A 25,730-nucleotide genomic window follows, 5' to 3' on the forward strand; every position below is an offset into this window, starting at 1 on the left:
ATTCGCTTCATTTACTCAGTTCTGTAAAACGTTGCATGGTTGGTGAAACAGAGACAACTTTAATGTTAAAATTCCAGTTCCGGCAAAAAGTGTTGACTTTTTGCGTGAAGCGAAACATTGAGCTTTAAAATTACCGAAACCGGAAAACGTTACGAATACTAAATACTTAGGTCTTAGGCAGAGATATCGTATACCTAAACTTACTTGGGATGATGAACTTTTGAACCGTTTTCTGTTTTAAGCTAGCAAATAAAACTGGGTAACATTTGGGCCTTTTATAAGTATATGTTATGAAGTATGCTATAATTTTTGTGTATCGACTTAGTAAACCTATATTTGTGCCTCAAAAATTACTGAAGATTATTTTGAATATTATCCTCTTTCCTATTGTATCTTTGTATTAATTAATATGTAACGAAAGAAAATTGCAACTAAGTAATTTCATTGTTACACGTTCTAACCACAGTAAAAGTTAATCTTTGATTACATTAAAAATGAGGTAAAAAGGCTTTATTTGTCGTTATTCGTTAATCTGTACCTCCCAGGTTTTACGTTGACCTCGGTAGGCAAATCCATTTGGTGTAAAGCCCATTATCCCTGGCGGGGCGCCAGTACGCCGACAATGCTCGGGCTTCGTTCTGGCACAACACCAATAGTCCGGATTATCTCATCCCGCTAGCAATGGCTACAACGCAAAATACAAGATTTACTACGCTCCCCGTATTTAGTGCGTACACATTAGCTCCATTAATAGTACATTTATTGATATGGCCGTAGGATTACATAGCGTAGTTTCGGTAAATACACCGAAGGTTGGAATAAAAAGAGGATTGTGGTTTTATACCGAATTATGTAACGTTATTTTATGTGATTACAAGAGAACTTACAAACATAACTATCTATGATAAAGTTGTAAAAATGGACTTATGTTTGACCACCTATAGACTTACATTTGAGGTTTCCTCACGACTTCGATGAATTGATCTTTAATAAAGTAGATAAGAGGTTTATATTGTTTTCCTTCCAACATTATAAAAACCGTTTAACGAGAGATAATTTCCGTCTTCTATAAAGAAAAGAGCTTCACGATCCGGGAAAAACGCTTAAACGTGTTAAAACGGTAGCATGGTTTATTGGCTAAGTATTTAGTACTAAGTGCTTAAAGCTAGAATGATAAAAACCCGGTCCGTGTTTCAGAGCTATCTAGCTAGTTAGTCTCTACTACGTTTTTGCCTTTACGTCGAGCCTTAGAAGATAGGAACGCTGCTAAAGTAACATTAAGATATAAATATCCTCTTAGGAGCAAAAAGCTGGAATATTTTTCATGTAGGTGTTCCACCCACATTGAAATCATAAGTTACGATCTATAGTGTGGAATTCAAATTAAACGAAACGACGGAAATAACTCCCTTATTAAAGTGGTATTAAGATCATTAAAAATATGCAAAAAATAACTTCCGAACTAAAAACAACTATTTTCCGAATCACACAAACTAGACAGTCGTACCTAAAAGGATCTAATAACCTGTTTTCGTATAAAAGCGTACCATCGTTATTTATTAATGTAAATTTGGACTTGGGTACACTTTGCTATGAATATCTGCCAAGTACAACCAAACAAGTATCAACGTAGGTGCCTTACAAATGTATCGTTGAAGGAAACTGTTTAATTAGTGCCATACAATATATCCACGCTACCTAAGCATTGTTTCACCTCAGCAATATTTCAAAGCAAGCGAACAAGTAATAAACAGCAAGAGATAAACTGTTAGCTCGGAGTTTCGCGTCATAAGTTCCTATGTACCAAGAAACAATATGCTATTTACCCTGACCTTAAATGGCCAACCCTTTCAACCTTAATTCTTTTGTTGTACAATCACACGCTTATTCGTTTGATCTCTTGAGGCACGATTTATTTCAAGTAGGGTCCTGGCGTACTCCATAAATAAGCTGAAATTTACAAGAATAAAAATTGTACTGGAATGAAGGATATGTTTTGGTTACATACGAGGAAATTGCGTAGGAAACATATCATCAAAGGAAAAATCTTAAATCAAATCAGTATACTGTTTAGTAAAACAGACAACGTTATCACGCACTCAACTTCTATGAAACTTAAAACTATTATTTTTCAAGTAATACTGAAGTAAAAAAGAATACCTTCGAATAAATGATATATTATTTTAGTTTCTTATATTGTTATAAGTTCTCTAAGAAGTTTAAGCGTGGTGTAATTAGCAATATTTGTCAGAAATACAAAAGTTTGGATTCAATTCAATTTAATATTCATAATATATGGCAATGTTCTTTTAAGGCCAACAATTTCATGTAGGTAGCTTATAATACCTGTCTGCCTAGCTATGTACATTCACAGATGTAGGTACTTTAAAGCGCCAACCAGTTTATTGTTATTGACTGCAGTTACGACTATGTGCAAACTAGATGGTTTATAAATATTGTAAAACAAATCCAAACCAAATATATATAGCATTCAACTAGGGATGAACTGTGTGTAAAATTTAGTGTACATTTGAAAATGACAAGCATATTATTATTAATAAGTAATATTATTCTCACTGCTGTTGGCCAAATATATAACGAAAGATTTTAAATTTATAAAACGGCTCAATTTTTTATAACATTTATTTAACATAAATTTATTAATATTCATTAAAAACACAATTTATATTGAACATATTCTTCATCAAATATTTTAAAGGTTAACACAATTCAAAAGTTTGTCGTTTCCAAACGAATCAATTAACATCACACGACCATTCGCGGGCTTTTTGGTGTCAAATACTGTCAATGTCACTTCAAAACAAAGTTGAAACTTGTGTGTTCAATTCAAATAGTTGTTTTTTTTACTTTAAAACCAACATAGCCATGATTTAACAACAATTTTGGTGAAAAGTTTAGTGTTTGTGAGTGCTGTGAGCTGTTTAAACCATGACTTCACTTCTATCTGCTGAACTTTCTGCTACATGCAATGCGTTGGGAACTTACGATAAGAAGAATGGCAAATACTTAATAGACGACTTTACTCTTAACACGGTCAAGGATTTGATAAGATATCTGAGGCGTGATGGGGAAGATCATGAAATCCGTCGGCATTTCGGACAAACTAAAGTGTTGCAAACCGACCTACTACCCATGTTAGTAGACCACTGGGAGAATGCTGAATTATTTGATGTTACGCTCAGGTAAACAGTTATAAAACAATTTAACACCAACAAACATAACTTGTACTATAATAAGTGCCCTTATTATAGAAAAAGTTCAGAGTTATATATTGACATCATTAGTTCTCTAGATGTGCTTGCTACAGTGACAATCTTAAAACTTTTAAAATAAATGTTTAATTGTGCTTTCTAGATTACTAGTAAACCTTACAAATCCAGCATTACTGCTGTATCGGGAGGAAGTACCAACAGAAAGGACTGCCAGACACAACTATCTCCAGATATTGAGTCATTTACAAGCTTATAAAGAGGAAGCATTCACTAAAGTTGAGACATGGAGTATCTTTGCAAAGAAATTAGGAAAGATTTTAGAAATTGTAAGTGTATATTAATTAGATGAAGTTATGAATCAATATTCATGTAGGCCTCTGAAAATTTTAATCAGATACTTCACAAGAAAAACTAAATAGAATGTGTCTATGATATCTTATTTTGCTATTGTAAATTTTAAGTATTAAATATGTAAAAAAGTATGAACATAGTGTGTAATATTGAACATCTTGATCAGGTGATAATTTTGTTATGAACATTTTTTTGTCTTTCATGGCCTCCTTAAAATTAATGTTAGATTCGCATTACAAATAATTGATTTCATGATAAACCTCAGGGGTAAAGAAGTCACTAATTCAGAAAACATTTGTAATATTCATTTGTTTTTTTTTTATACAAGGATTGGACTGAAAGGGATGAAGATACAGGATTAATAATAGAAAGAATATTGATTCTAATAAGAAATGTACTGCATGTGCCCGCTGACTTAGACAAGGAGAGACGCCCGGAGAATGATGCTAGTGTGCATGACCAGGTCAGTATTTACTAATAATCAAATTTTCCAGGTATTTAATAAGAAGTACTTATACCATCTTTATTTTTGTTTAAAAACTACTTTTAGTAATAAAATGTGATAAACTAAAAAAAATACCAAATCTAACATAATACTCACATAAATCAGTTGTTTATAGAATTGTTTTAATTATTTGTTATAAGATTTTTAACCTTATTTAAATGTATGTACACAAGAGTACAGCTAAGTAGTTCTATTTGTTTAATACTAATACTAGTAAAGTTAATTTAATGATGGTCCATTAATAATATACAATAATAGATAGCATAAATCTATAAATGGTACTTTTACATACAAACTTTGGTTACAACAATAGCCAAAAAAATTGTCGAGTTTAATATTTAAAACGCTGACCTTTAGATCAAACATAGTAATTTTCCTAATTTAATATATGAATGTTGCATAAAATATAAAGGTACCAAAATCCATTTAAAAATTATTGCATTTGAAATATATATCTAGTAATAATGGAATACATTATTAAAAAAAAAATGTTTTAGGTATTATGGGGCCTAAATCAATCAGGAATCTTAGACATAATCCTGTACATGTCTTCGGAAAACGAAAAGCAGTATTTCATGCACATTCTTGAGATAATATCTCACTTGCTGCGAGAGCAGAATCCAAGTAGTCTAGCTGATGCCGCATTACAGAGGAGTGTTGACGAAAAACTCAGAGATGATCAAGAACTGCTGACTATAAGAATGTCAGAGAATAAACAAAGGATTCATAAAATTAAACAGTTTTCAGGAACAAGGTAATAAAACATTAAGTTCCAAATTGCGATTATCTGCAACTTTGTTTTGTTAATAACATAATGAATAAAAACATTTTTGGACTTCCACTACAGACCGTCTAAATTTCAAACATTTTTTTTTTTCATAGACCATAGTGTATTAATACTATTAATGTATTGTATTGTTATAGTGACAATAGACAATACTTTACAAGCAAGTTGTCCCTTATTATTATTTTTCCAATTAATGCATGGTTATTGCAGACATTCTCGTTTCGGCGGCACATACGTGGTACAAAACATGAAGTCCTTGTCAGACAATGAGATGATTTGCTTGAAACCTTTAAATAAAATATCGAACTTGGATTTTACTGGAGGCAAGAAGTCTAAGCTAGTCAAACCAAAAAATCGAAGACCTGTGGAGAGTGGATCATTAGAAAGGCGATCAGCATTTGCTATAAGGTAAGTGGGATTTCTATACTCTGTTTTTTAATTAAAAATAAATGAAATAACATCTTACAATTTATATTTTATTGCACTCAATTTGTTATTTTGAGTAGATATGAACAAATTTAGCATTCATTCTTTTTTTATTTAAAATTATCTTTTCTGGACTCATCATTTGCGGTACTGTCGGCTTTTTTTGTGATGAAAAGCTGATTTTACATATCCTTAGATATTAAACTACGAACTACCCAATTAAATCTAATTCCTTTGAAAGATTTGTCCATAAAATTTTAGTTACGCAGCACCTTCACATAAGTTGTATTCATATGCACGATTATAGCTACATGTCCATGCTAAACAATTTCCAAAGTACGAAATATACTAAAAACTTTGTTCCATCCTCAGGTTATTTCTCAAGGAATTCTGCATAGAGTTTATAAACAGCTCTTACAACCCACTTATGCATTACGTAAAAGACGTTCTAGTTAGAGCAAAGGCTCAGCAAAATGATGAGTCATATTATTTATGGGCGGTAAAGTTTTTTATGGAATTCAATCGAGGCCACAATTTTCAGGTTGGCTTAGTAAGGTAAGATTGTCTTTGTTTTATATATTTTGAAGAGGTTTTAAAAAACGCCTATTGCTTTGCTTTTAAACTCTTTTTATGCTTTTGTCATAGCTTCGTCATCTGTTATGGTTCTTAACTGAAGCATCAACGAAACTGTCGTAATATTAGACTGGATTTATGTACCTTTTAGAAATACGGGGTTTGAATTAACCCGCGGAAATCTGCATTAAAACTTACCGAAAAGTCTACATAATAATTTTACACTTACATATTCTCGTAGGGACTTAGGGCAGTTTCTTTTAAACGTTATAGAAAAATTGCTAAAAGATTACATGACGTGTACATTGGCCCAACAAAGAAACCCTCCCTCGATGATGTAGATCGTTCAACCAATATTAACTTTAAAGATCTGTCTTGTCCTTGCGTCCTGCCGTAAAGGAAAAAACCTCGGAAGATACCATCAAACGTAGTTTATAACTGCAATGTTCTCGTATTTTTTTGTCCTTAAAAGTATAAATACTGAAGTTTTAAATTTATATTAAAATATCATAACTTACTACAAAACTTGAGTTACACAACGACCTCCAAAAACCATGACGTCAAAAATATTCTCTCGTACATCCAAATAAAAGCATCCACGAATATCGAACAAACATGATTCATAAATCAACAATTACTTGCAATAATCGTTGTACAATGTAGATAAATTAGGTAGGTACTTAATAAAGATATTAATATTACATGAGTTAATGATCTTGTTCCGTAATAAACCTTATTCTAAGAAATAAAAATATAAAAATAGCCCGTTGTTGGATTGAACCCATTCATACTTAAATTCAAAGACTTGTAGTATTCAGAAGCAGACTCGGCATGCTTCAGGGAGCAAGCCTTTGAGCTATAAGACCATTAAATTTAGGCATTATGATTTTTATTGAAATTTGTCGGAATTTCCTTTTATATTTATACTAGATGCTGCCACGTGTAAAGCTTGAGAAGGCCTTGAATAACAATTCTTTATTTAAACTCCTTTTATTCTGATTTCTTTCGAGTTCTTAAAACAATCTAAATCGATTGTTTTTTATCGATTAGTTTATTTGAATCCGGTTGCGCCTTATTATGCTCTCATTTATCTAAAATTGCTGTTACTGCCCTAAATTATACAATGTCTTATAATATAAATATTTTAATACATTAAGAAACCTCTTTTAGCGAGACGATGTCAGTCCCTATGTTCCATTACGTACAGCAGCAAATGGAAAAATACTATGACATGATAAAAGTTGAAAAGAAAAAGTATACATCGTGGGTAAGGAGGCTACACTTAGCCTTAAGAGCTTATAAAGAGTTGCTCAACACCCTTCTAGCAATGGACAAAAGCTCGGATCCGACCGTTAAGGAATCAGCGAAAGTTTTAAAGAGCAATATTTTCTACGTATTGGAATACAGGGAATTTATCCTCTCTACCGTTCTAAATTACGATGAAAACAAAATGCCGAGGTCAGTAACTTCAAATAATCTGTGACCATACGACAGTTCTTTTCTATTGTTCCATATTTGAAATGTTTTCTTTTTTCAGATCGTACTTAGTGGACTTAATGGAAACAGTTCATTTGTTTCTGAAAATGTTGGAACATTTCTGTAAGAAAACTGGGCTCGTTGTACAAAAGAAAGTCAGGAAGAAGAAATCAAAGCCTAAAAGTAAGTTTTTTTTTTCAAATATTTAACTTCTTACTTGTTGTTTGTACTTAAAAATGTTAAAAGAATCGATCGTATATTTTCTTTGTACGTTCAAGCTAAACATGTGATGATTTCTAAGTTCCGTTCACAAATACTAAAATACTAAAATTACTTATATCTAATGCAGCATAATAAATAGACAGTTAAAATTTAAACAAACCACCAATGGAAATACTTACAATAGCCATTTGCCTCCACAAAACAAAATAATAAAAATGTATTATTAAATACACGATTACGGGATCCTTCATGCGCGAGTTCGACTTGCACTTGGTTGGCTTTTATTTACATTCGTACTTAATAATTGCCAAGTTTAAATACTGGTGAAATCAGAATAGCCTTCGTCGGCCATTTGTGATAAACTCGTAGCGTGTGCAATGTGGTGGTAACTACGATAGGCGAAGTCATGAATCATGCCGTACAAGTACAGAGGAAACATAAACTGGACAGTTGTAAAAATGTTTACTACGTTAAATGGAGGTATAATATAGTATAGTGCGCAGTAAACGAAATGCTTTATGATTTTAAACACGTCTCGTGAAATATAGCGCCGTGTAATAACTATAATATTGCAATAAGACGTCTTTGCTTGGAAAAAAGTATTTGTAAAATACTCGTGTCCGTATTTAACAAAATTTATGTAAACATATTTGGTAGGGCCTGAAATAGGTCTAATGCTACTTTGTGATTACCGTGGACCTTTCCAAAAATATTATGGAAAAATAAGGCATCGCTTACTTACCAAATACATTTTTTAGTTAACCAATCTATTCAATTAAAAAAATCACATTGTTCGTCAATCAACATTCTAACTTCAATTGAAGTGTGAGTTAATTGACGGATTATTTACCTTTACAAAAACCTGGTATCTATTGAAACGGCTTAATGAACCCTATCTGCAGCTTATATCGAAGAACAAATAGGAAACTAGTCCACCACTCAATAGTTATACGTACCGGAATGTTATGCAAAGGCAGACCTCTCGACCTACTGTCGCAGCTTGCCCCAGCTTTTACGAGAACTCAATAGGCAATAACAGGCTTACGCTCACTACCTACCTAAGCTTGCTATCGCCATTTACAGCGTTAGTTTTCTGACGACCTACCACGACCTTTAAAAATAATATTATTGCAGTTGTAGAAACGTGACATCGTAATGCGGCGTATAGCGGCATCTCTCTTTAACAACAATATTATTTTAAAAGATGGTAGTAGGTCTCTTGCTGTTTATTCTATGATAAGGTAATATGCTTAGATAACGAGTATCCAAGTATTAATGATCAAAGACTGCTACCAATAGGCTATCAGAAAACTATAGAACTAAGCCCTTTGTATTAGGGCTGTGATTAACGATACTATTCGCTAGCGTTAGGCCTGATATTATTTCCACTCTTTTCTTGGATTAATTGTACTGGAAATCTACTGACTGAAACTTCTCTGATTTTTCAGCTGTTTTTCGGATCTGTAAGCGTACTAGATATATTTATCATCTAGGGATACTTATTTAATTAATTAAAATCTACCAATCATTTAAACTAACTTAAACAAGAATAATTTGCATAAGTACATGAGCTGATGTTAAAGTATTCAGAATTACAATAGTAACTTTAAAAAATTCACAGATTCCATTACTTTACAAATTTTATTGAATTGAACATACCAAGAAATGTCCATTTAAAAAAACAATCATGAAAATCGGTTCAACCAGTCGCAAGTTATGAGGTAACAAACATAAAAAAAAATACAGTCGAATTGATAACCGCCTCTTTTTTTTGAAGTTAATAAACCGCTTTAACTCAAGGTCGTGGCTCATCAACTGACAATCTGCCACACACTGGGCGGTACCGTCCTTAAAAAAAGTAATTACTCTTCATCATTTCCAAATGTGTGATGCAAGGGAAGAGCTTTCCCTTGCATCACACATTACGCGTACGTTGATGTGTCTGACGCAGTCTTGTCAGCCCCGTTAGAAATATATTTTTATATATCCATTAAAAACCCCAGGGCGAAAAAATATAAAAGACTAAATATAATAAATGAGTTGTTGTGGAACGCCTTTGTTTGAGAGCTGAAAGGGTTCTGACCTTAACAAAAATAGCCCTTATTATTTACTGTCGCAATTATATACCTAAATGCCGACAACTAATTCAAACTTTTTATTCTACTATTATTAAAAAAAATCTATAATTTCAGTTATGAATGCTTCATCTAAAACTTCTCTTGTAGAACACAGTAGTTATGATGTAAAACGTCTTGAACTTGATAAAAATACCCGTTATTATTTACGTACCAATTATATCAATGCCAACAACTAATCTAAACTTTATTTTTACTGATAGACAAAATTTTGATCTATAAAATCTGTAACAGTTTCTGGAAAACCTATTTCGTAGAACGCAGTCTGACGTCAAGCGTCCCGAAATAAAGCTGAAATTTTCGTTGTATCTTTATTTAATTGTGTGTGATTCGATTGATACATGACCTTTAAAGGTTACGTTTGTTCCATCTTTTACTGCGAATTGGTTTGAAAGATCGTTTTCTCGTGAATTACGTGACAAATACTGACATCTATCAGTATTTACTCTGTGACGTCTACAACGTATAATACGTTTTTCACTTTTATTTATTGAAACAACAAACTACATATATATATATTACCATACATACACCATATATACATATACCATACATATACCAGAAGCCATTTAAAATTTTATCAGAATTGCTCCTGCAGTTTTAGCCTCTAAGAGTACCTAACAGAGATACATAGACCCTCCCAACTTTCGCCAGTAGAATATTGTTACGGGAGTTAATTAAATGTTTCTATTTACACTATATTACAGAAAAACTAAATATTTCAAATCTTATCTTTTCTTTTTTTTCTTTACTTATTTTCTTTCTCATCGTCGTATCGACTTAAATTAACGAAACTAAAATTGTTATACAGAACCAAAACCTGTCCAAAAGCCGAAGGCCGTGCCTACTGCAGCGTGGGAGGAAGTGCGGGCGCAGCTGGCGGTAGTGCTGACATCCAACGACCACGAACACGCTCCGCCATTCGACGCCGCCTCTGACGTGCCTATAGACCAACAAAAGTACGTAATAGTCATACAATTCGAACGATACTTTCATACAGAGTGAGCTAAGAGAGAGATGAAAGATGTAATAATATTCCTTTAACAAACAAAACCGTACAACTGTCTTGAAATCGAAACAACTGAGCTACTATTTCACATTAAATAAAAAAAAACGACACAATCCCACTCCAGCTCTGAGGTAACAAACATAAAAGCAAACAAAAAAGTCTACTAGTTTTGAAGTTAGTTGTAAAGGAAATTAATAAAAAAAGTAGGTTACATAGCTACATAAGTTAAAGTGATACAAACTCAGACTAACACACAACAAGCATATTTTTGACAATAAATGTATCTATTGCAGTCCCGCCCCTGAATTCAGTTTCAAAGCGTTTCATAATAATATATTATCTAGTGATCTATTATATATTCATGACTATATTCATATCAATAAACGGTATAACGTCCATACTTGCATAGATACGCTAAGTACCTACTGTAAAGCTCACTCAATGCGAAATTTAATGCGGCGGTGAAGTTTAACGAACATTTTATTCCTTTTTAGAGAAATCTGTATGAAGAATATTCAAAAATCGCTGAGGGGATACAAATTCGAAAATGCTGTCGGAATGTTTAGAGCTGCAAGGTATGTAATAACTTACTTTCAGACTATTAACACACCAGCATATAAATAAATGACATTGATTTTGGAAATATTTATTTGAATTCGTTCAAAATTTTACTTTTCGAGTAAAAGAGTAGACTGAATTTCATTCTTTATATTTACCTAAAAGTTCAGAAAAAAAAAATTATTCTATTAAATTTTATCACCGTCTTAGAGAAGTGTGGCCTGAAGAAGGTATATTTGGAACTGAAGGCATCACGGAAGATGAGGAACTTACAATGCTTGAGACAGTCTATAACGCCGATCTAGGAGTAGAAGAATCAGGTAAGCACCATTTAAAAAAAAAACCTTACTTGTACCTAGGGTCCCCTTGAGGGATCCCGAAATACAAGTATTGGTCTATGTCCTGTTGAATTGATATGTTTTCAAGCCGCTTAGTAAAGTTCTACGACTTAGTGTCATAGTAGAACGCGTGCAGCGGGGATGCAACCCGCGACACGCCTTACGCAGTGGGCTTGGAGCGGTAATCTAAGCCACTCGGCTATCCGTGCTGTCAAAAAATGTATTTTACCTTAACTTGTTTTACCATTCTTTGGTCTATACGTAGTCGGTATGTACCTAGGTATTAAAGTGTGCCCTAATCACGCGCTACTAGTTCATGGTTGCACTTGTTACCTAAATCCCCGTTTCCCTTTGACGATATAGTTGGTCGGTAAAAGGCCCAACTTTGGTAGCGCGCTGTTATTATTAAAGTTAAACAATTTTCTCGCCGGCCACCATATTTTTGGGTTAAATTATGCAGCTGTAGGTATTTTAATGGATATTTTGGTTGCAGAAAACACACAGGATGTTGAGGAAACGCAAGAGAATTCTGAATATGATGATGAAGGTACGTGCATATTGTGATAGGTCATGTACTGTTATCTTACATTCATTTTGACTGCAGTTTGAGAACTGAGTTGTTTTTATGGACTTCTTTGATCGCCGATTAAACCTAAAGGCAGTTAAATGTAGATTAGATTAGATACTTTAATTAGAAGTTCTAAGTATACTTCTTAAAGACATTTACATCCACCTGCCTTCTTACATCCACCTGCATTCATTAATAACTCACGGTCGTATTTAAATTGTAGAGGAAGAAGAAGAACGACAAAACACAGCCGTTGTAGAAACCGACTTCGATTTCCAAGACTTCGTAATAAGGTAATTATACATAACGAATGTATTTTTAACAATATGTATGTACACGTCACAAAATAAATAATATATAAAAATAACAGTTGGTCTTATTAGAAAAAAAATGTAAGGAATGTTACGTTTTATATCAATTTCTAGCTCTTAATTATAAATGTTATAATATCGTGAAATTATAATTGGGCCTTAGAATATACGTAATTAATAACTTCGATTATTGCAGACGGTGACGAAGGGTTGGGATCTGGGTGCTTTTATTGTAATTTTACATTAAAAAAGTACTGCTTGGAACTCTAATTTGAATAAATGGTTTTTGATTTTGAACCCTAAGTGTATCTAGTAACTATACAAAAATCAGATGTAGTTTTTTAAAGTTAAAACGCCAAATTACAAAACAACAACAAAAAAATTACAATTCATGTATTTTTGCTACCAGGTTCTGCAACCCACGTGTAGTAAGCGCTTGCGTGTCACTTCTAGAGCAATTCGAAAAGAACTTACCTCACACGAACCACAGCATCATCAAGATGCTGCACAGGATAGCCTGGGACTGTAAGAGGCCCTCCATGATGTTCCAAGCTTCACTGTTCGTCATATTTCAAAGGATACTTGACAATCGACTGCCACAATTCAAGGTAAAGTAAAACTTGTTACTTATCTCTACCATGGAACATAGGAAATAGGGAAATGCCTCTAATTACAGTAGTACTGGAGTTAAGGTGTCGCTTTCTTATATATTCTAATAAATAACATTTTTTTTTTCGCACGGCTCCATGTGAATGTAACCTTAGTGACTTGCAGTGACTTTACTACGGTGCCAGTACTAAGAAAACAGATTTATTTTTGTACAACTGTCTTGTTACAATCGCTCTCACACAGCGCCGCGCACGAATTCATTGAAAGAGTTTCATTTAATGACTGATTCCAATATTTTTTTTTCCTATCTCCTTAATACATACAAACCTCCGCACTAGGTATTAATTTCTTGAATCGGGGTCTTTACAAAAAGTTAAGTCAAATACAAATAAACCCAGACTCAAACAACCATTCGTGGATCACAAAAATGCTTGTCCTATGCTGCGATAGACGCACATTGGGTTTAGCGAGATGACCTATACCACTCGGCCATCAGTGCTGTCGAACATAGAACAATGAGAATTATATATGTAGCTAAAATTGATTGACAAGTCGTGCGCACCGGGAATCACTTCCTTCTTCTTCTGTGACCAATGATCACTACAATATATGTACATTTATACAGTAAGAGTATATGTTTGTGCGGTAATTAAAGCTTAGTATGTCGTAACTCGTAATTATAAGTACTGTGAAGCTAACACTGGTGGTATTTTAACTATGTATTTTGTGACTTTATTACATAAAATAGTTCTTATTTTTGTTTGTTAATTTACCTTAACTATTAAAAATAATGTACAATCATGATTTTTATAATTATCTTTTATCAAGGCGTTCTCTTACAACCGTTTTGTACTAAAAAGTTGCGTTGCGTTTTGATTATTATTTATTCAATTGAGATATGATTTCACGTCAGCAAATAAACACTTCCTCATTAATGTCTCTTCGCGTTTTGCTAGCCATTATCAATTTAAGAACATTAGCTCTCCCGTATTCTTATCTGCAATTAATTTAAAATGGCGAACTTCCTGCAATGCGGTATTTTTTATTAGCACAAAGTATATTAAAATTGAAGTAGAATTAATTAGTAAACCTCAACCCGAGGTCTAGTAATTAAATATTCATTACAGTCTTAAGCTCTTCCCGTTCATAAAACGTATTAATCTAATTGAATATATACTTTTCTAAAATCATAATTAGAAATGACGAATTAATATTTTAATAGGACTCTCGGCATGTTAAACCAAACTAGCTCTAAACGACGCCTTTAGTTCAGTATTGACAGATATTAATACAGTACTTCTAAAGATGAAAGCAATCTTACGACCACATATTCAGCAATCCTCCTAATAGCGTATCTTGTTTCTCGGTCCCTTTGATCGTAATACCAATTAACTATTGCTTTAATCGAGTACCTTTTATTCTCGCTCATATTGTATTTACTATAACAAAAGTTACTTTGTTTGTTCCACTTTCATAGCTCGAGTGTCCGACCGATCTCCATTAAATTTTGCATACAATAAACTGTGACAGTGATCCCGGTAGATCGAGTAACTAGGAGGGAAAACTCTTTAGGGATGCGAATAAGATAAACTTGAAGTTATTCCATGTGGACAAAGCTGCGTGGGATGCTTGAACTAAATAAACAACCGCGTTAGTGTATTGCGGCTCGCTAACGAAGTGACGCAAGATCTTATGTAAGAAGTGAAAACAACGGGAGAGTAATTTCTACGTAGGTTGTATATTTGTACTATATTCGAAAGCAAGATGGTCGAGTGGTTGAGGGCACCACGCCAAACCCACTGAGTGTGCCGTGTCGCGGGTTCAATCCCCGCGTGGATCAAAACTTTATGTGGTCGAACGAATGCTAGTCCTGAGTCTGGGTGTCTTTGTGCATGTGATCTCAATGTGTGTGAAACCCCCGCTTCATAAAGATTAAATTCCTTACTGTGAGAGAAGAACTAAAACACAAAAAATAGAATTACGATAACATTTAACTGTCCTTAAATATCAGTTGCATTTTTCCTATTTTCTTGAGACACACAAAAATTACATAACAACACTAGATCCTTCTCGTATTGTACGTTTTGTATCGAAAAAGGCAGTCGGGGCCTGTTTGGAAAGTCAGTTTCACGCGTGACAGAACACTTCGTGCAGACAAAGCATACCGAAGTTCTAGTCTAGTATCGTCGACATTGGCGCTAGCTTAGCTCTCGTGATCTCGCTCCGATACCTAACTCAATTATGTATAGTAAAGTTCAGTACAGAAATCGTAAAAGCTAAAGGCACGTGGCTAGCGCATGTTACTGCACTAACGCACGGCGAACATGCGAGCTCATAATGGACAATAACCAACAGATGCAGACATCATTTACCTTATATTACCTAATAAAATTTAAATGTATTTCCGTACGCTCCAGCGCCCCCGTACTAGGTACTCAATTTAGGTTCATAAAAAAATAAAAACAACTCATAATAGGTTTGAGGGCAGCCTTATAAAAAGTACGTTATTACTCCCGTAAGCTATGTAAAATAATGCAATTTCCTCTTCGAACTTAGCTTCAACTGGTTTTATAGCCTGATATTTTTCCCATATTACGACACACGTGTGACCAAATTTAAGCTTTTTTTTCTCTGCCGTGTAGACGACGTGTGGAGGGGTAGGGGACAGATTTTATCGACGCAAGAGGGGATGCCTTCCAAATGTATTGAGAATCTAAATTAGTTTAGAGATAAACTGGATCTCTGTCTGCTGCAAAATATTTTTTGTTTACATGCTGCATGAGGTCTAAATTGAAATAAAGATTAAACTTAAAACATTGGTATTTTTGCTGCACTTTAATTTATGTAATAACATACTCGTATGACCATTTGATCATATTGTGTTTTAACAGGAATTGGAAAAGTTCGCTATATTCATATTACGGAAGTTCACTGAAATCGCTTCGAAAAACACTAAAGTATTTATAGAGCTTCTGTTTTGGAAAAACGCTAAGGATTCACTGGATATCGAATATGGATATGACCTGTACACAGATCAAAGGTAAGCAATAGCGGAACAAAAAATACCGGCATTTTCAAAAGTACCTACCACGAAAACTTGGGCCCTAAAAGTTTATTACTTCGTCATTTCCCAACATTAGTTACAATTAAAACGCTCAACTTATAGATATTCCCTGAGCAAGGTACATTGACTCTGAAACAAATTTCCCATTTTACTATCATTAATCTTTGTCCACAGTTTCTAAACGTTCAAACGGCCTAATTGGACATGATTATGTTGATATAGGTCGCGTCTCTTAAACTATGATTGATTACGAGTTCAAAGCTATTTTTGTATAGAGTTCAGACAGGGTTGTGTTATTTTTGTATACAAACTTTGGTACAACAGATGGTTAAGCTTTCACCTTGACCGCCATCTTGCTTAATTTTATTTAGGGGTATTGGTGTGGTCTAGTGGTGAGACCCTGACTGCTATACCGGAGGTCGTGGGTTCGATAGCCACCTAGGACATATAGATGTGTGATAATCACGACCATTTTTTCTGTGCCTAAGTTATCTAAAATATGTATGTACTTTGAAAAAAATAAGTATGTTTTTATGTATACAGACACCTGAAACGAAATACAAGATTTGCTTAGACGGCTTTTTATGATAGTTGTGGGATATTATATTATAAATTATTTTCCGAGTTTTTTTTTATAAGTTACAATTGTTTGATTTAATACAAATGTGATAGAGCTTTCATTTTTCTCAATATGCTTTCTTAATGAAATATCCCTAAATTTTAAGCACAGTAAAAATATCGTTAAGAAATAAACGTATTAAATTGTCCAAACAACATTCACAAAACTGAAAATAGTTCTTGTAAATTCTTGCATATATATTAAATCCAAATGACCGAGCTTACCTTGGAACAACCTTAACGTTTTTCTCGTGGTACCGTCGGAGATGTTACAAAATACAGGGACACCTGTAACTTTGTTTAATGTATTCAAAGATAGTGCCAGCTGACATGCTAGCCGCCGGTAACTTTACTACTATCTTGTGTTTTCTTTAGGATCATATTATATTTATTTTAAAACTTATTTTATTTTCGGCCTTTGAAACCGTAAAACTTTAAACTTATTCTACCTAAAATGAGATTGATATTTTATTAGATTAGATTATTTTAAAATTCAAAACTACCTAGTCTTAGATTATGCCTAGTTAATATTCGATAAAGTTCTTTTAAGAAACTTTATCGGTAGATATGCAACACAGATGTATTTCTAGTAATTTATTCCAATTGACAGAGACAAACCTGAAAGAGGAACATGGAGTGAAGAACAAGAGGAAGAACTGAGAAGGTTGTATATGGAAAACCAAACAAACCCAGAAAGTGAACAAGGTAACAAGAAATCTATATTAAAATAAAGTTTTATTACCGTACCTTTATCGCCTTAGTAATTCCTCTACTTATTTCGGGTAATAATAGGGTTTAAACAAGAGAAAACAGTTAAAGTATGGATATTTGATTTTTAAATAGTACCATCGCGCACAAAAATCAATTTTAAAGTGTGGAAATAATTTTGTATTTTAAAGGTATTCGATTTTTGTTATCCTAAAATAACTTGCAGCAGCACTACCATTAAATATTGTCATACTAAAATTTAGTATTAATAACATACTAGAATTTTGGAAAGCGTGATAATTAGAATAAGGGTAGGCGGTATAATTAGGTAGCACCGTAATTACACGTGCGAGCACAACAACCCACATATCCGGCCGAGTTATGTTTATGTTGCGCGTCCTCAAACACAACACACTTAAACTAACAAACCTTGTTACCGAAACCTTGTGTATCAAAAAACACGATTTTTGCTGACCTGGTAATTACTTAGGAGTATTAAATACATTATCATAATTCCTCCTCTTATTACAACAAGCCTGAGAGGAAAATTCTGTTTCTTTTGCTCCTAATGTGTGCATAAACCGGACATCTGAAGCAGCTCGTTTATATGCATTAGTACCACAAACGACTCCTTGTGGATACAACCCGTACTACATACATATGTAGGAAGAAATGTACAAACAAATGTTGTTCCGCAGATGTAATCGACTGGATCTTGGAGAACTTGATAGACCAGACTCGGACTAGACGCGGTGTTATAAAGAAATTGAAGGAGTTAGGTCTTATTTTCCGCGCGCCTACGAAGAAAAGTCATCGGGAGGCGGCTAAAGAGAAGGCTCCGAAAGTGTTCAGTGAAGAGGAAGACCAACTGCTTAAAGATCTGTGGGAAGAATTCAAGGATGCTCCAGGTATTCACTGAAACACTACTATTTCCGTATAAAAGACGCTTTTTAAGTTTTTGTTTCTTGATATTTCCCTTACTACGGACTTTCCTCCACTTCAAGGTCATACACTGAAATAAACAACAGGATTTTTCAAGTTTTTCCCCGGTTCCAAAATTCTAGAAACAAATGGCAGTTTGACAGCATTGGATGTTCAGAGCGGGTCACTATGTCAATTTCGACATTGTCAACCACTTCCACATTTCAAATTCGTTTGTAACACGACCGTGTATAGTATCGATAAAAATTTCTCCTTACCCATCAAATTTGTATTCATCACATACTAGCAGAAACTCCATTAGAATGTCGCATTATGTGAATTTGTCTGTTGTTATAAAGGGATGGGTTCTTTCAGATCCAATGGGCGTAATAATACCTCGGATGCCTCGCAAGCGTCAGAAGCGTAGCTACGTCGACAGATTACTGGAGTTAGGTATGATTCAGGACAAAGGAGAATGTCGCAAAAAGAGAACGAAGAAATCTAATGCTAAAAGCAACGGCGCAGATGACGATAAATCGAACAGTAAGTTGTCGTCGAGTTTACTTAACCTTTTTTTATTAAAACTGCGATACGTTTGTGTCAGTGTGTGTGTATTCGCATCTGTATCCTATTTCGTTAACGGATTAAGTTTTTCGCTTAAACTTCCGCATAGCAACTGAAATAGACTGCAATGTGTTATGGCTTGCTCAACTGCTCTGTTCATTGGATAACTTTTGGAAAAATACTCATCTAAGATTTAAACTCTTGAAACATTGGAACTGACAAAAACAAACTACTGTAGTAATATGAAAAAATCATATCAAATTAAAGAAACTTAAATGGTCATCAATTGCCAAAGATATCGTAACAAACACGATACTGTAACCTTTTGAATTATTAAAAAAACAACTTTGTTTAACATTTAAATCATAAATGTTCTCCACTACATACACCTGTTTTGTATTAATGGTCAGAACAGCATCACCCTTCACATTGCAGTGTGCGCGACTAGAATTCATTATTAATGTGCAGCTTATCTCCATCGGATTTCCTTTATTTCCTACTTTTATATACATTTTTACATGTATCCTTTATGTATGAAAGAATATAGTAAAGTTTACGAGCCCGTGATGTGCAATAGATTTATGCTGGCTGATAAATAAAATTATAATAGTTCTAGTAAGTAAATGTTCTACTCCCTCCCTACTCCTTTATCCCAGCTTTCATGATGTCTGCTTGTAAAAGAGCTGAAATACTACACATACTACACTACTACATACAAAATATGACTTAGTGCCAAAATCGAAAGGTAGGTAGGTCATTAGTCAATAGATCTAGTAAATTAAAATCATATCTTTGAATCCTCATTACGAGTCCTTATTCGTTTGCATAAACTTTATTTACCAGTTTGCCCATTACAAGACCCGGAACGGAATACACAAATACAAATCCCCGACGGTAAAAGTCAACCCTAACAACTTAAAAATGGCTCCATCCACTTTTATCAAACATCTTTAAAACAAAACAAAGTAAATGAAATTGCTCAATATCTTCGAGAGATACGATGCCTCAGACAGACAGACACAAACTTATAACACCCTACTTTGCGTCGGTGGTGAATAATGTACTACAATTACCTACATGTATGTATGTATGTATAACATTATAATGTTTTCATGTAACACAGGTTCTTCATCGGGATCTGACGATTCGGATTCCGACAATACTCCAGCTGTTAAGAAACCAGCAAAGAATAGCAAGAGCAGTAAACCTACTAATAAGAAAGCATCAAAGCCAAAGCGTGTCGAACTGACTGCTAATGAGATCGCTCGGCTCATGGTGCAAGCTGTCGATAATGGTAAGTTACACTACCTATTACCTGACGCCTGATTTATAGGAAACAAATTCCGACGCTTTAATTAAAATTAAGGGTGTAGGCACACGGTTTTGTTGCTGATTTATGTATGTGGGTATACCACCTTGTCAATGTAAGAGTTTTGGATGTTGCAATTGTGGAAGAGGGTTAACGTTACGTTATTGCGTTACGCCGGGTAATAGGTTGTCTCGCTGTTGTAGTTAGGCCGCCTATAGTTTTTTAAACGCTAAAATAAATGCGATATCGTTAAAAATTGAACACTGTTTATCTATAAATAAACTTCATTTTATTGTTATAATTTGCTGTTCAAAATAATTGATGTAAATAATTATACTTCAAAACACTGTTATTATTACACAAGAGCAATATTTTATATTCATAAAGTATATCATTTACTTAGTTTATAACCATGGTTTCTTGTCAATATTCCACTATTGATAATAAATATAATGAGACACTCGCTCGTCTGTTCGAGCCCTAAGGGATATTACGTCTCATCATGCTTAACCTCCGTACAAGAACATTGGGGTCAGCTCCATGCCTAACCAAATGAGACTGAGCCACATTTTATATGCCGTATTGCTATTGAAATATATAGGGCTTGTTTGCTTTTGTTTTCTTTTTATACTTGTTAACCGACTTCAAAAAAAGGAGGAGGTTCTCAATTCGACTGTATTTTTTTTTTTTATGTTTGTTACCTCGTAACTTGCGATTGGGTGAACCGATTTTCATGATTCTTTTTTTATTTGAAAGCTTGTGCTTCCCGTGTGGTCCCATTATCACCATTTCAATATCTGATTATGGGATCTTGTAGAAATCGGGGGAACTCTTCAATAAATAACAGCAGATTAACCGCAATTGTTGCTATAGCATATCTAAGCATTGTTTACGCCATCACACAGCATATTATCACGCCTGTACTCACTACAAAGGTTATAAAAACTATTTCGAAAAAAATTATGTTCAAGGTCACTTACAAAGTTTTACAAAAAACGCAATACTGAAACTAAAATAAACATAATTAGATGTTTGTTCTGATGAGATATTCGGTTATTCAAAATGGCCTCCATAATTAACATCACTCTCAAATGGCAACAGACTGGGTGGAGGCTTTCGAACAAATATCACTGGGAATTCTGGGTAGTTTCACGGGGGCAAAGAACTCATTTGGGCAGCGCGTTTAGTAGGCCTACCCATACTAAAAATCACAAACTTTCCACTAAAAAGTGAAAAATAAAATTAATTTTGGAAAAAAATAAAACCGACTTCAAGACTACACTAACAATATATACAATTGAACTAAAAAGTATAAAATAATATTTTAATTACAAGCCAAAGAACACTAAAGGAAAATCAACGAAATCATTGATACTTATGCATACTATTTACATTTTAAAATCAGTTATTTTTGGAGTCGGTGCCAGCCAAAACAAAAACAATATATTAATGACACAAAAAAGAAACAAAAACTAATACATACAAACATAAAACACAACCATCAGCGTCTTCTGCCCGGTCGGCACCGACCTCAAAAATAACTGATTTTAAAATGTAAATAGTATGCATAAGTATCAATGATTTCGTTGATTTTCCTTTAGTGTTCTTTGGCTTGTAATTAAAATATTATTTTATACTTTTTAGTTCAATTGTATATATTGTTAGTGTAGTCTTGAAGTCGGTTTTATTTTTTTCCAAAATTAATTTTATTTTAAGATACCTGAAAGTTAATCATAGTACGCGTTATATTTGCGCTTAGTTGAGGTTTTTTAGACTGAAATACTATTCCCAACGATAGGCGAATTATTACACCCATTCTTAGAGATGTAAGCATTTTTCCGAAAATTCTATGGTTTAAAAAAAATGTTATTATAATGTCGTAAAAGACTATTTTCAAATATACATATAACTCTTATACATAGCTACAGGTTGCTTAACGAAACCGAATACGTCTAAGCTCGTATCGCTAGCGACAGACCGATTTTAATATTAAACACCATTAATTCTAAGCATATTGGCTTCTGCAACCAGATGTGACTGTTCAATATTTTATCCTTCTTTAATCAAAATAATCCTTTACGTTATATTTATAGAGAAAAATATCGTAATATTTATGTAATGTATAAATACAATACTTGAGCATATATGCAAGTCAAGAATAAGTTTTGACATTAATTTTCGGAAATGATTACTCAATTTTGTGTTTAAGTTAAGTCGCTGCTGTAACAACTCTATAAACCACCATAAGTTTCTGTTACCCAAAATCTCAAGTAACAGTCAGACAAATATGCTATCACTTTATGTAAAATACAATATTCATCTGCCTGCGCTAAAACTAGATTGATGGCAACAATGCTCGAAATATTCTAAGTATCAGAAAAACTAAAGGGTAAATAAGTACCGCTAAAAATAACATAGCTTGAGATTTTCTTATTTAACCCTTTTTAAAGTTCTATAAATACACATATTTTTTAAATTTTCCCTAAAATTCTCGAACAGATCTAACTGAAGCTCTGAAATGGTTGGCTGAGAACCTAGAAGAGGTCGCTTTGGACCAAGAAGCGGAGGGTTATGATCCGGAGTCAGAGGGGACCCCTCTAGTGCCGATATCACAGGAGGCAGTCGACGCTATGGCCAATGAGATGTTCAAGAAACTGCTTTTGGGAGTCGGTGTGGTGCCACCTAGTGACGAACAGGTAACACTTAAAGCTGTTTTCATATAACTCACAGGGTGAAATGTTTACCTCTATGTAACTGCCTATGGAAATATAAAGACGTAATGTAATAAACACTTTATAATATCACTAAACCGTGTCATAATGAATCCTTTAAAAAATGGTTTATGACAGTACCTATAGGTATATGAACAAGTAATAAAATTTTGTTGAACATCGTTGAGTTTGTCTCAAAGCTCTTGAGTATTGGAGTAAATAATTGACTGTTTAATACGGCCTTATACAAGGGAATTGTTCATTTTCTTTCGATCTATAAGTATCTGTAAAATTAATTTCACATGTCTTTTTATCTTAGGACTTTCTGTAAGTGAAATTTCGGGAGTAACATGGGATGTTGATCGAGTCAATCATATAAGTAAAACTTCAACTCAAAAAAAATCGTACCTATGAAGGAATCCCATATAAAACCTGTCTCGCTTTAACACGTAGAACAATAAAGTCGATATCAGCTTTTTCCTAAAACTCTCACACTTTGAACTAATCACGAACAAATTGGCTCTTCCGGGACGAGTTGGAACTAATGTAAAGCTGTTCTACACTTGTACTGCATTCCATCGACCCCGTCCATTCGTTGCGAATCTCCGTAACATCTTAATTGAGCGCCAAACACCTGTCCAATCATTCGAGTTGCCGTTTATCATGGTAATGAAATTAGAGCGAAATCACATTTACAACTTTGCAATAAAAAATTAACTTGTCTGCAAGAAATATTTAGTTGTGTTTTGAAGACTTGGATGTTTTTAATTTATGTGTCGTTGTTGGTTAAAACCATTATTAGTCCACCGTTCCATACCGTTACCGTGACGCTCTTGTTATTCTTAAAAAAACTATGAATGAAAGTCTGACACTACCAGCTGCCTCCCTCGAGGAGGTGGGTGTCCGTGAGGATTTCCCCGAAAGAAATAGGGACCTGTCAATTATCTCGATCTGAATCGATACGTCCCGCCATCTACCTCTCGGCCTGCTCCGAGGTCTAGGCTTAGTAAATTATATTAATTCGTACGTAGTTATTACGAATTCAAAATTATTTCGACGTGGTCAGTAGGTATTCGAACCACAAGGTATATCGAGAAGGCCAATCAAAACCAATTGGAAGTGCATTCCACTAAAATACCAATACTTACGGATAAATTTAAATAAACGGTTAAAATCAATTCACTATCGAAATTTTATTTTAATTCGGGAACAGTTACAGATATAAGCATTAATCATTTCAGGAAACATATTGGAGGATCCCAAGCTCCCTACACTTCGAGACGATTAGGAAACGACGCGAAATAATTATTAAAGCAATAAACAAAGAACTTATTATAGACACTAGCGAAACAACTGAAGCGAACACTGAAATAGCGGCGAGAGCCGACGAATCGAGCGATGATGATGATTTGTTCGACAACTTAAGGAAAATGCGAGAAAATAACGCCGAAAATGTTATCAATAAAAGTAGTGGTACAGAACCCAATAATGAAATAACACGCAATCGGAAACGTATCCGCAGTGATTCGGAATCAGAGAATAGTGGGAGGAAAATGCAGAAAATTGACGAAGGTGATGAAAACAGTGATGATGATATATTGTCGTTTGCTAAGAAGACCTTGCAACAGGAGTTGCCGGATTCTGAAGATATAATGATCAATATACCGACTATGAACACTGGTAACGTATAAAATACTTTTACTTCAAATTAAATTCCAAACAATATATTTTTGTTATTCAGCGGCAAATCGGCAAATCAAATCGTAAAGTTACGAAAGGAAAGGATATCTAGCATTATTTTTGAAACAAGTTATAAAACATAATATTTTTTTTTTCGTATGCCGCAATTTCAATAAATAATACTAAAAGGTTCACTTTTTAAGTTATGCATGTAATAACGCTAACGTACTCCGAAAGGGTCAAAGACGTAAAGGGTGCGACTCTAATTGCAATCGAGTTCGCCCCTAGCATGATTAGTTATTGTTTACGTTTTTAATTTAGAAAATGCAAATGTAAGAGCTAGTTTATTTGTAATTATGGGGCTCGCGAACTACCCTCTCCCCTCCTGTACGTACTTGTGTTCATTCAGGCATCTCTTGATTAAATTATTTTCACCTTGAAATGAGAGATTATTTTGAGAGTCTACGAAGTTCTTAGGGGTGTTTGAAAACTTTGAATTAAAGTTTGTGATCGAAGATTTAGCTACAAGCATTGCATCTCTTAGAAATAATTGAATTTTATTCTAACCTTTATAAGATTGAACACTTATTTCTTCTGATGTGTATTTTTGATGTTTTTGCAGATGACAGCGACGCTGAGGACAATGACGGAATAGTCGTGTCAAAAGGCAATAAGAAGAAACGCCGAATAGTGATCGACGATGATTCTGATTGATAAGTCTATTGTTTTATGTATTTTGTATAATAAGTTGATCTTAATTATAAACCATGTGTAATTTAAACACCTTTTTTATTATTTCGTACGAAGGTACTTCTTATAGTCCCGGGTAAAAACGGAATCCTAAAACAGGCTCCAATACTAGAGCTAGATTTCCACCGATTATTTCTGCTGCCATGATCAAATTTGTTTGACGGTGCACATGTGTATTTGTCACTGTTATGACAGTTTTTCTTCACATCCCAAAAACTTATCACCAGTATATTTTATTGGGAATTCAATTTTACGCCTCCACAATTCGTATATGCCTGCTAGACACTACATTACAACGTATGAT

General features: G+C 33.9%; 1 protein-coding gene across 1 annotated transcript; it reads left to right on the forward strand.

Annotated features, from left to right (window-relative positions):
* The first annotated feature begins 2,779 nt into the window (after positions 1 to 2,779).
* On the forward strand, positions 2,780 to 25,457 carry LOC113500526 (protein timeless homolog). Its single transcript, XM_026881356.1, has 22 exons — positions 2,780 to 3,203; positions 3,376 to 3,559; positions 3,913 to 4,047; positions 4,587 to 4,843; positions 5,087 to 5,284; positions 5,675 to 5,857; positions 7,046 to 7,333; positions 7,413 to 7,534; positions 10,520 to 10,667; positions 11,212 to 11,292; positions 11,486 to 11,595; positions 12,107 to 12,160; positions 12,405 to 12,474; positions 12,902 to 13,100; positions 15,993 to 16,141; positions 17,394 to 17,488; positions 18,190 to 18,399; positions 18,788 to 18,955; positions 20,100 to 20,270; positions 22,785 to 22,981; positions 24,238 to 24,676; positions 25,299 to 25,457. The coding sequence occupies exons 1-22, from the start codon at positions 2,950 to 2,952 to the stop codon at positions 25,388 to 25,390; spliced, it is 3,804 nt and encodes a 1,267-aa protein (XP_026737157.1). The 5' UTR covers positions 2,780 to 2,949; the 3' UTR covers positions 25,391 to 25,457.
* Positions 25,458 to 25,730: the final 273 nt, after the last annotated feature.

The sequence above is a fragment of the Trichoplusia ni genome, chromosome 14, assembly GCF_003590095.1.
Source record: "Trichoplusia ni isolate ovarian cell line Hi5 chromosome 14, tn1, whole genome shotgun sequence".
In the NCBI taxonomy this organism is placed as follows: Eukaryota; Metazoa; Arthropoda; class Insecta; order Lepidoptera; family Noctuidae; genus Trichoplusia; species Trichoplusia ni.

Bases quoted from the DNA above. Each gene is read 5' to 3' on its own strand.
- LOC113500526 (XM_026881356.1), top strand. From the start codon at position 2,950: ATGACTTCACTTCTATCTGCTGAACTTTCTGCTACATGCAATGCGTTG. The intron at 18,400-18,787 runs GTATTCACTGAA...GGGTTCTTTCAG, and splicing joins AGAATTCAAGGATGCTCCAG to ATCCAATGGGCGTAATAATA. The intron at 20,271-22,784 runs GTAAGTTACACT...ATTCTCGAACAG, and splicing joins GGTGCAAGCTGTCGATAATG to ATCTAACTGAAGCTCTGAAA.